The 12,358-nt window shown below is 39.9% G+C and overlaps 2 protein-coding genes across 2 annotated transcripts; both read left to right on the top strand.

The window, feature by feature from the left end:
• The first annotated feature begins 873 nt into the window (after window positions 1–873).
• LOC129407234 (dynein regulatory complex subunit 2-like) lies at window positions 874–9,922 on the top strand. Its single transcript, XM_055147812.1, has 6 exons — window positions 874–1,034; window positions 3,947–4,097; window positions 5,031–5,183; window positions 7,548–7,754; window positions 8,674–8,829; window positions 9,722–9,922. The coding sequence occupies exons 1-6, from the start codon at window positions 874–876 to the stop codon at window positions 9,920–9,922; spliced, it is 1,029 nt and encodes a 342-aa protein (XP_055003787.1).
• A 1,025-nt stretch (window positions 9,923–10,947) lies between these two features.
• Window positions 10,948–11,937, top strand: LOC129412642 (hydroxycarboxylic acid receptor 3-like). Its single transcript, XM_055166770.1, has one exon. It carries the CDS (start codon window positions 10,954–10,956, stop codon window positions 11,923–11,925), a length of 972 nt encoding a protein of 323 aa, XP_055022745.1. The 5' UTR covers window positions 10,948–10,953; the 3' UTR covers window positions 11,926–11,937.
• Window positions 11,938–12,358: the final 421 nt, after the last annotated feature.

Raw genomic sequence — 12,358 nt, 5'->3', positions numbered from 1 at the left:
ACTCCAAATCCATCTCCTGCCTCCAACTGGTTCAGAACACAGCAGCTCAGCTCCTCACTGGGTTTAACAGACATCATCACATGACCCTGTTTTACTTTCACTGGCTGCCTGTGCGTTTTAGAATCGATTTGAAGATTTTACTGATCACTTTTAAAGCTCGTTTACGTCTTGCACCAAGTTACATTTCAGAACTTTTAACCCCGTATGAGCCCTCTCGCAGCTTTAGATCTCAGGCAGATCCCTGAGGCTGTTCCAAAGTCCAGGCTCTGGACGAGGGCTGATGGAGCCTTTTAAAACCCATTTTTATCAGTTGGCCTTCATTTAACTGGTTTTAGCTTGATTTTATTTGTTATTTATTTTCATTCAATTTCTTTTTATTTATTGATTATAAATAATTGGATTGTTTGCATCGTTGTCTGTTTTTGTGCTTTCTGTCTGCTTTCTGATTTTTGTATTGTTCATTGCTGCTTCTACAGCACTTTGTAAACCTTGTTTTTTAAAAGATTTTCTTCTTCTTATTATTATTATTATTCTTATTACATTCTAGAATCTGAAAACCACCAAGTGATGACTCTACTTTGGCCATGATGTTATTGCTTTGTCTCACTGTTTCACAGTATGATATTAAACCTTTCTATCTACATGGAGACCAAACCAGACCAATTTACAGGTCAGATCTGTGGAGAGACAACCCTGCTCACAGTCAGAATGCTTTTTTAGTTTTAGTTTTCTTTATGTATAAAACCAGACAGGGCAATGACATGTGCATAGAAACAAGCAGGTGATGGAAACCCCAAACTGAAGAGTTACACAGTGCACCTTTGAAGAGTCATTCTAAAGAGCCGCCCATCTGTGTGATTGGCCGTGCAGGAAATGTGCGAGGAGGAGGAGAGACACATGGTCAAGGAGATGGAGCAGTGTTTCCTCGAGCACGTGTCCCAGCTCAGTAACATACAGAAGAAGCACTTGGAGCGGAGGGAGCAGGAGTGGGAGCGCACCATGAACCGTCTCAAGAAGTACCACAGTCTCAAAGTGTGAGTCAGACACGTCCCTTAAAGCACCTGGAACATTTATAATACTAAAAAACAGTTAAGATCGTTGAACAGGGTGAACCCAAACATTTGACATCATTTCGCAGGCCAGTAATTTTGGCAATTCTTGTTGAAATAATCTCAAATTTTCACAGAATGAATAGAAATAGATCAAGATTTTATATGAATGTTTTGTTTTTGTTCTGTTTTCAGGTTGAGCCGTTCACTCCCAAAGAGAAGTCATTTTGCACCCACCAGAGACTGTGCAGCCTTCAGTGCAACATTTGGAAAAACTTCACCAACTGGCAAACAAATTTAGACTTGGTTCCAAAAAAGAGGAAATCTGTTTATGCAGGGCTGAAGGATTTACATAGTGTGTAAGAGCAGATTCCAAGACGCAAAATGACTTCTCTTTGGGAGTGAATGGCTCAACCTGAAAACAAAACAAAAATAAAACATTAGAGAAAATATGATATAAAATCTTGATCTGTTTCTACACATTCTGTGAAAATTTGAGGTTATTTCAACAAGAATTGCCAAAATTATTGGCCTGTGAAATGATGTCATTTTTTTGGGACACCCTGATTTAAGATTTTACTAAAAATGCTTACACAGTTTGGACATTTTATTTAGGTTGGGTTTCAGATTTTACTTCCTGGTTGGGAATTATGACATCACGCTAGGGAATTCCACTCTGTCACCTGGCAACCATGTTTTGACATCTATGTGGTGTTAACTGTTACGTTTTATTGTTCTGACAGATTGGACTCGTCATTTTTAATACTAAAATGCAGTTAAGATGATTGTATTTATGATTTAACAACACATTTTAACACCGCGGCCATTTTATTTTTAGGTTTCAGTTTTTTACTTCCTGTTTGGGAATTATGTCATCACTCTGGGGAATTCCACTCTGTCGCCTGGCAACCATGTTCTGCACTGGACCCAAACTCCTCGAACCTGCACAGGAGTTATTATTTGACAAATAAAAATACAAGAAAACACTTTATTTTGCTGAAATGACGTATAAAGTGCCAGAAATTTGACACAGAAAATTGTGACAAACTTTTGGACAGAATTCCCAGTGTGATGTCACAAAATGTTTCTTTGTGTAAAACGGTCATTTATATTTACAACAGGTATTATACCAAATTAAGCCACAGTTAGAGAGGGGTATTAAAGAGCGGGTATTTGAACCAGAGTACTGCATGGGTCGGTTTTTGGAGACCCGCACCCGCCCACACCTGCGCAGTAGAGCACCACACCCGCCCGTAAACCCGTCATTATATCAAAGTTAAACCCGCATCCGCCTAGACCCGTTACGCGCCCGTGCACGAGATAAACCACACACAAATGAAAAACATTCTAACTGAAGCATCCATCAGAATATGAATTGAAAAGTTACGACTTCAAGAATTACAATCACCAAATGAAATTGAACGGTTACGCTTTCTTCAGTACGACTACGAAGTCACAGACGCGACTCGACTGTCAAAAATCCATCCTCACTTCACAGGCTTTATTTACTGAGCAGAAGAAACACTGATTGAGACCACACACACCGGGACTAAACCAGGACTAAACCAGGACTAAACCAGGACTAAACCAGGACTAAACCAGGACTGAACCAGGACTAAACCAGGACTGAACCAGGACTAAACCAGGACTAAACCAGGACTAAACCAGGACTGAACCAGGACTAAACCAGGACGGACCCAGGACTAAACCAGGACTAAACCAGGACTAAACCAGGACTAAACCAGGACTAAACCAGGACTGAACCAGGACTAAACCAGGACGGACCAGGACTAAACCAGGACTAAACCAGGACTGAACCAGGACTGAACAAGGACTAAACCAGGACTGAACCAGGACTAAACCAGGACTGAACCAGGACTAAACCAGGATGGACCCAGGACTAAACCAGGACTAAACCAGGACTGAACCAGGACTAAACCAGGACTAAACCAGGACTGAACCAGGAATAAACCAGGAAGGACCCAGGACTAAACCAGGACTAAACCAGGACTGAACCAGGACTAAACCAGGACTAAACCAGGACTAAACCAGGACTAAACCAGGATGGACCCAGGACTAAACCAGGACTAAACCAGGACTGAACCAGGACTAAACCAGGACTAAACCAGGACTGAACCAGGACTAAACCAGGAACCAGGACTAAACCAGGACTAAACCAGGACTAAACCAGGACTAAACCAGGACTAACCAGGACTAAACCAGGACTAAACCAGGACTAAACCAGGACTAAACCAGGATGGACCCAGGACTAAACCAGGACTAAACCAGGACTGAACCAGGACTAAACCAGGACTAAACCAGGACTAAACCAGGACTGAACCAGGACTAAACCAGGATGGACCCAGGACTAACCCAGGGCTGATTCCAGGACAGAAGCAGGAGGACTAAACCAAGTCCAAGATTAGTCCTGGTGTTGTCCTGGTTTATTCCTGATTTAGTCCTGACCCGCCCGTGTGTAATCATACCCTCCTGTAAAATTCCAGAACATTAAAACCCGCCCGTTTCAGCAACTATTCGCCCGTACCCGTGAGGTATCCGCGGATATCCAACCCGGTGTAGATTTGATTGATTCTGATTTGAAAACTATGTGGTATTAATGTTAGGTTTTATTGTTTTTGAAAATGCTATATTCACCAAAAACAACATATTAACATGTTCTTTTTACTTTCCGCCCATCCTTTGCTCTCCAGCCTAAGTCACCCCCCCTTCAGAGCACTATTACAGTACACTCGTTGTGCGTTGCGCTAATGGAACTACTGCACATCCAACTGAAGCTGTAAAATTGTGATGTGGGAGCCTGGGAGACGTGGGCTTTTGGGCTGGATCATACATCTGTGTATTAAACGTCGTGTTGGTGGGTTTGATTGTGATTTTAGGGAGGAGACGTCTTCTGAAGACATGTTCAAGTCACTGACGCTGGACGACCCTTTGTCCAGTCCTGAAGACCAGTACGAAGAGCTGCTCAAACAGATGTTGTCCGTCATGTCCTCTCTGGTGGACAAGAACGAAAAAATCTTCCAAACCAAGGTCTGTGGAATTGTGGAAATGTTAAAGTGTGTTTTTCTTTGACTTCATTTGGTGGGATAATACCTGATGTAAATATTTAGTTTTACACCAATCAAGAAACAATTTGTGAAGAAAAGTCCCAGTCCATTCACAGTTTTAAAAACAAACAAAACAATCTTAAAATCAATTCTAAAACAAACTGGAAGCTTGTTTTTTTTTTTTTTTTTTGGTTCCTGTTAAAAGTGCGTTTTGAGCAGTGGTGGATAGATCAATTTGATTAGTTAAAGGTGCTTGTGTATGTATCTTTTTGGTTGGGGGTCCATCACCCGTCTGTTTCTATGGACATGTGACTGTTCTGCCTTAAACATTACATTCACATTCAACAGTTCTACTTTACATTTATTCAATTACAGGTAGTTTCATAGTTCAAAAGTATTTAGAAAAAGAGACATTCTGACTGTGAGTGGGGTCGCCTCTCCACAGATCTGACCTGGAACTTGGTCTGGTTTGGTCTCCATGAAAATAGAAAGGTTTAATGCCATACTGTGAAACATTCCAAACAAAGCAATAACATCTCCATGGAGAAAAGCAATGGACGGACCCTCCACCAAAAAATTTACACAATGTACCTCTAAGTAAAAGTACAGACACAGGGGCAAAAGGTTACTATTAAGTTAAAGTATCACATGAAAAAAACTGACTAATAAAACGTTTGAAGTACATGCTTAAAAATGTACTTTAAGACTAAAAAGTAAAAGTATTTTGCAGAGATGTTTACAACTATTCAAACTTTCTTCATCAGGGCATGTTGTCATCTCTTTTTTCAACTAGTAAGTTTATCTGCCCACTTGGAATCTCCGAGGAGCACCTGATTGTTACTTCTCTTAGAGGTGATCCAGCAAGCGCTCTAACTACATATTTTCTGTGTCACCTTCTCTTTCTTGTATTTTGCAGAGAAGGGAGATGTTAGAAAAGTACAGAGAAGCCATAAACAAGGAACAAGACCAAATGGAGACAGCAAAAGACAAGTTAGACATGGTGACCTCAGAGCACCAGCGCCTCACAGAGAGACTGGAGAGAGTTGCCAAGGAGCTCCAAAATGACAAGGTCCGTGCCCTTCACTTGTGTCCATTCACACAACATATGTCAATGGTAAATTATAATAGCATTTATCTACTCAAGCCGTTAGTGTTGTCACGATAGTACTGACATTTTCAAAACTCTGCTTATTACAATTTTGCGATATACAAAATATACAAAGCCTTGTCTCCAATAATATATAGACGTGGGCAAAATTGTTGATACCCCTCTTATAATGAAAGAAAAATCAACAATTATCACTGAAATAACTGAAAAAACTGAGAAAAGCAATAATAGATAAAAAATTAATGAAAATTGTCCAATGAAAATCAAACATTGCTTTTCACCTGTGGTTCAACAGAATAATTTGAAAAAAACAAAACAATGAAACTGGCCTGGACAAAAATGATGGTTCCCTTAACTTAATATTTTGTTGCACAACCTTTTGATGCAAACTCTGCAAACAAATGATTTCTGTAACTGTCAGTGAGACTTCTGCTCTGGTCAACTGGTATTTTGACCCACTCCACGTGAGCAAACTGCTCTAGTTGTCTCAGGTTTGAAGGGTTCCTTCTCCAGACAGCATGTTTCAGCTCCTTTCACAGATGTTCAGTAGAATTGAGATCTGGGCTCACAGAAGAACACTCCAGAACAGTCCAGTGTTTTGTTCTTAGTCATTCTTGTGTGTTTTTAGTTGTTTTGGGTCATTATCCTGTTGGAAGAACCATGATCTACAACTGAGACAAAGCTTTCTGACACTAGGCAACACATTTTGTTCCAAAATCCCTTGATAGTTTTGAGATTTCATTGTGCCCTGTCAAGACACCCTGTGCCAGATGCAGCAAAACAGCTCAAAAACAAAACCAAGTCTCCTCCATGTTTCACAGTAGGAACAGTGTTCTTTTCTTGGTCTGCTTCATTTTTGCGTCTGTGAACATAGAGCTGATGTGTCTTGTCAAAAAGCTCCACTTTTGTCTCATCTGTCCAAAGGACATTCTCCCAGAAGCTTTGTGGCTTGTTAATATGCATTGTGACAAATTCCAATCTCACTTTTTTATGATTTTCTCAACAGTGGTGTCCTCACATGAACTGCACTTTGGTTCAAACAGTGACCTTAAACTTGTGAACCTTAAACTTGTGAAGAACATGTGTAACTGTAATCACAGGAACATCAAGCTGCTTGGAGATGGTCTTATTGTCTTTATCTTTAACCTGCTTGTCTATCATTTTCTTTCTAGTCTCCTGACACAGTTCTCTTCTTCTCTTTCTCTGCTCCATGTTCAGTGTTGTGTCCATCATGTCCATGATGGACACAACAATTATAATAAAAACAAAAAAAAATACAAGATGGAACAAAACAAAACACATGCACAAAAATATAATAATAATAATAATAATAATAATAATAATAATAATAATAATAATAATAATATAATAATAATAAATTATAGGGCTGCCTCAATATTTAGCTACTATTTAAAATAGTCAATAAAATGTTGCCAGATAGCATAAAAATGCTTTTTTTTTTTTTTTTTTTTTTTTTTTGCGAGTGCCATCATAGGGTCCATTGGAGGCTGAGTGTTGAAGATCAGTGATAAGAGTCTTGAATGTCTGATACAGACATTTTCAACATTCAGTCTTTTCTGTTCCCATGTGGTCTTATACAGTATGTGTGTAATCCCTCAGTGGTCCAGGTAGGTTCCATCGTGGTCCATGGGTGTGTACTAGTCTCTATACTATATATACTATATATACTATATATAATATACTGCTCTTCTACTTGTTCTGATCCAGCTCAGCATTATTCTGAAGACATTCAGGAAAAGTTCATTTCTGTCCTGTGAATGGGACTTTTTTAGTATTGATACCTGCTCAAATGAGGATCTAGTTTTGATAGTAGTTTTAATATCAGTTAGTATCTATGGATGATTTTTGATGCTTTTCACAACCCTTTCCATAGCAGCATTTATCTACTCAACTCATACAGAATCAGTCCCCTCTTGAAAAATATTGACTTAGTTTCCTTAGTAGCTCTGTGGTTCCAGTTAATGTCTTCAACATCACAGAATAATGAAACAGTCACCAAGTCCAGTTTGACATTTTATTTGGGGTTTGTTGATGAATTGGCATTGTGGAATAGGCAGGAATATGGAGGAATTAGTGTGGTAACTGACAGTGGTAAATAATAAGTAAAAATGCAGTGAAATAAATTAAACTCAGCTCACTTTCATTTATGCACTAATCCATGAAATCCACAATAACAGATTCCTCCTGCTCTGCACAGCACAAAGAGAGTGGACAATGGGAGGGCCCACAAAGGAAGCAGGAGTGGGAGGGAGGATTTTCTAAACCTCTGAATCATCCTTTCTTCTGTTTTTCATTTGATCCCAGAAAAAAAAGAACGTGCTCCAGTCCAAACGCTTATCACAAGAGACAGAGTTGGCCAAAGTGAAGGAGCAGCAAGTGCAGATCGAGAGCCAGAAGCAGAAGTTGAGGAGCCGGGTGGACTGTGGTAGAAAATCAGCCAGAGAGCGTCTGATCCAGCTCTCCATGCAGAGTAACCGAGCAGCCACGAGCCTCAGCCACGCCATCTCACAGGTCAAACACACAGACAAAATAAAAACATATACAGTGTTTTTCCACCTTCAAGTGCTTTTACAACAATGAACCACTCACCCATTGACACACCAGTGTACACAGACACAGGGGTTGAGGTGGGTTAAGTGTCTTGCTCAAGGATACAACAACAACATCAGCATGTATGTGGGACATGTGAACTGCCAACCTTCAGATCAGTGAACAAATGCTCTACTGACGGAGCTACAGCCGCTCTACTGTTATTCTGAAGTAACGTTACTCTCAGTCGAGTACATCTTTTGGCTACTCTTCCCACCTATGGCTCTCGTGTCAAAGATATTCCTGAATCATATTTCATTTAGAGCGCATTGTGTAACTTTTCTGGTGGAGATGTTATGGCTTTGTCTGGAATGTTTCACAGTATGGTATTAAATCTTTCTATCATCATGGAGAACAAATCAGAACAAGTTACAGGTCAGATCTGTGGAGAGGCAACCCCACTCGCAGGTTTTCCTAGGTCTTTATGAGTAATAGGAGTAGCAGATACTGGCACACAAGTCTAGAGCGCCCTCTCGTGGCTGTCAGTGTGAAAATTTTAATATATAAGTCACAGGACCACCCAAACCATGAAAAGTGCGACTTACAGTTCGAAAAATGCAATATTAAAACTTTAAATGTAGTAATTTTGATTAAAGAAAAAAAAAGCAAATTTTAAGTGGCTTAATTGATTTGTGTGCTGATGTGTACTGTCACAATACAGGGTTCCTCAAACATGTGAATGTGTACTTGAAACAAAACACAACTCCAGGTCTGTTTCTGAGGAGAAAATATAACATGGTTATACATTCATGACATTTACTACACAATTTAAACATGATTCATTTAGAAACAGTCAGGCTTGTCTTGTGTTCATAGTTTGGTAACAGCAGGTGTGTTTCAGGGTGAGAGGGTTCTGAGGATGGCTGCACTCTGTAAGAAGATGGAGGACAAACTGCAGCTGACTGAGGAGCTTCAGAAGGTTGTTGAGGAGAACCAACAAACAGAAGATGGAGCACAGGAGGTCAAACCACCATATCCAGGCCTGTTAACATATGATGTAAACATTGTACTTTCTCTTATAGACTTCACATTTGTTTATGTTGATGTTTTCCATGATGTCAAGATTTGGGCATTGAGACATTTAAAAGTGTACTATGTCACTTTTTTGGGGAAAGGTCTGCCACCTGCTTGTCTCCATGGAGATACTGTTGCCTTGCCTGGAATCAATCAATCAATTAATCAATCAATCAATATCACTTTAACTGGACAATGTAAGCACACTGAGCAGTAAAATGTAATAATAATAATAATAATAATAATAATGATGATAATAATAATAATAATAACAACAACAACAACAATAATAATAATAATAATGATGATGATAATAATAATAACAACAACAACAACAACAACAACAACAATAATAATAATAATAATAATAATAATAATAATAATAATAATAATAATGACAGAAAAGCTCCAACAAAAGTTTCAGTGCAGCTCAACGGGTCGAGTCATCAGATCCAGTGCCAGGGCAGTTTGAAAAGAGAAGCCCTCAGGACAAAAATGTCCCTCCTCTGTGTCCTCTGTGTCCTGTAGTATCACAGCAGCCTCCAGGGGGCACCAGGTGAATTCTGGACACACAACAGAAAGTGTCCTTCAAGACCGTTTGTCTCTCCACTGGTGGTGATTCCCTTAAAATGTTTCTTCTGGAAGGTTTTCTGTCATATTTAGAGGAGAAAATCTGTCGCATGGTAAAAGTGTAAATGTCTGTAGCATTTCAGAGCTACACAATCCAACAGTCCTTAGCATGTGTCCCACAGAATGTTCAACAGTGTGGCATTAAACTTACCTGTCACCATGGAGACAAGCAGATGACAGCATTATTAATATTAATTAAGACTGTATTACAAGTGCATCACATGTATAAATGTCTGTCTGTGCAGAAGTGTGAGCTCCCGGAGCTCAGACTGCTGGAGCTGCAGAGTGCTGTAGTCAGAGAAAAGTGCAGTGTGCTGCAGAAACAGAGAGATGCTCTCCGCCGCCAGAACCAACAACTGCAGAGCCAAATCACAGACAAGCTGAGTGCACGCCGCCACCTGGAGGTCAGGAGGGGTTCTGACTCTGGGCCTCCCCACAAACTATAACTGATTGTTTCTCTTTTAAACTACATATTCAAAACTGTTTCACAGGCTAAAGCTTTAGAAGGAAAAAATAAATAATTAAATCATATTTTGCCAATTGAAATAAAGCTAAAAGAAATTAAAATATTATGAGCACGTTTTGTAATTTTGTCTCAGTCATTTGACATATGGCTCTCAAATGGACCCAAAAAGTGATGTGCCCCATTTCTAATACACACAAATATCCACATACAAAATGTTCACTGCAAACTCAGGATGATTTAGACAGTCAAAGGTTTTCTTTTTCGTCCTTCCTGTGGATCAATCCTGCCCATTGCCTTCACCTTTCACAATTTTTCAATTCCGTTGGGAAGAGAAACAGTTTGAACAGAGGATTGAGTCACACACATCTGATTCACTTTTGCAGTTATGAAATTCGCAAACAAATTTCTCGAGCTGTTTTCCGCTGTTAGGATCCAACAACCACACAATTACGATGGCTGAATCCCAAAACTAAAATATGACAATATCAGAACCAGAAACAAAAGCGATATGGTTGAAAAGACTAGAAAAGATCGACTTTGTCAATACAGTAGACGCTTCCCACTGGGAAAACAAACTTGCTCACTTTTTCGGAAAATCCTTCCCAGTATGTATTGCACAATGACCGGAAGTCCAAAATTTGAGATGCATGTATTAAAGAATCACCAAATGAATGTGCTGTTTAAATATACAAGTTACTTTACATTTATTTTGTTTTTGTAGGTCCTTTTCTAAATGGAATCTGTTACCCATTTCTCATTCTCCCTGTAGAGATCATGTAAAATATGGTTACTAAATATAGACCTAGAGTTTGAAGATCTAGATCAAGTTTAGACTGGAAATAGTACAAGTCATCTGTGAGTTACGGAAACCACCTGAAGCAGCATCTGCCCGTTATATGCATGCATCACTTTACTTCCTAATAGAAGGTGGGAGGTGCAAGTGGTTTCAAAGTTTCTTTAGAATGATAATTTTTCATTTGTCGTGTAGCATATCAGAGAGCTCACTTCAAGATGAATTGTTCTTATAACATTACTGTGCTGAGCTCTGTCCTCCCTCCAGTCCTGGGTGTGGCGTTCACTTTGGGAGCTGTGGGGAACGCCTTTGCTCTGTGGATCTTCTGCTTCCACCTGCGGCCCTGGAGGAGCAGCACTGTCCTGCTCTTCAGCCTGGCTCTGGCCGATGTTCTGCTCCTCGTGGCCTTACCGTTCCGAATCAGTTACTACAGCTCCAACCTTGAATGGGAATTTGGAAACACTTTTTGCAACATCTGTTACTTCCTTGTAGTTATGAATCGCACTGGGAGTACATTGTTTCTAATCGTGATTGCGTTGGACAGATACATGCATGTGGTTCATCCTCATCACCCTGTTAACTTTATGAGTGTCTCCAAATCTGTGTGTGGGGCTGTGATTCTCTGGCTCCTGACAGTCATGTTGGGCGCCTTCTTCACTCTATACAAATCCAACAAGAGCTACTGTGGAGACTTCAGAAGCCAAATTGAGCGGAATCAGATTATATCCGGCCCCAAACTGGCATATCTGTTGGCCTTCTATGTGCCTTTCCTGGTGATTCTCTTCTCTACTACGAGTATCGTCCAACACCTGCGGAGAAGACGGCTCGCCCAACACACCCAAGTGAAAAAGGCATTGTTGGTCCTGATATCAATGATCATTCTCTTTGTCGTCTGCCTTCTCCCAACTAACATCACCCAACTGGTGATTTGGTCAAAGGCAAGAACCATGGCAACGTGGGGCTGTGCAGAAAGGGAACAAATGACAAAAATCTATTCTCTGACTGTGAGCTTGACCTACCTGAACAGTGCTATGGATCCAGTTGTATATTTCTTTTCCAGCTCAGAGTTTAGGAGCAGGTGCAGGAGAGTGTTGGTTCTAAAGCCGTCCATGGATTCACCTGCACAGGGAGACGCCAGAGAGCCAGACGCTGTAGGCAGAGAGCAAAGTTGGGACCATCTTAACATCTGATGTTTGTTCAAAGTGTCCAGGGGTCTTGTATAGCATGAACGTGACTTTCCACATTTAAGGCTAACAAAATGTACTCTTTGAGCTTTAAGATAGAATGCTGTTTCATTCACATGTTTGAGTAATTATTTTTATTAGTCTCTAATCTCTAATGCTCAAAATGCTTTGTTCCACCCTGTGATGTCTTGAAGTAGTTTTCAAGTTGATAGTTACCTTTTGTTCTGTAGGAATTGGCAGCTAGATCCAAATGATTCTAGTGAAGGTGTATGGAGTTTAAAAAAAAACATTGGAATACTTCCTGCATTACCAGATGACATCACAAAGTGAAACCGAGTACTTCCTGTTTGAGCTTTGTGTTTTAAACATGTGTGCATAAAACAAAACACAACTCCAGGTACAGAATAGAGGAATATAGGTAATATAGTTTGTAATTTAA

The sequence above is a fragment of the Boleophthalmus pectinirostris genome, unplaced genomic scaffold, assembly GCF_026225935.1.
Source record: "Boleophthalmus pectinirostris isolate CB_2022bp ecotype Guang Dong unplaced genomic scaffold, ASM2622593v1 HiC_scaffold_9, whole genome shotgun sequence".
Lineage (NCBI taxonomy): Eukaryota > Metazoa > Chordata > Actinopteri > Gobiiformes > Gobiidae > Boleophthalmus > Boleophthalmus pectinirostris.
The sequence above is the reverse complement of the archived record's forward strand: the minus strand, read 5'-3'. Positions and strand labels throughout refer to the sequence as shown.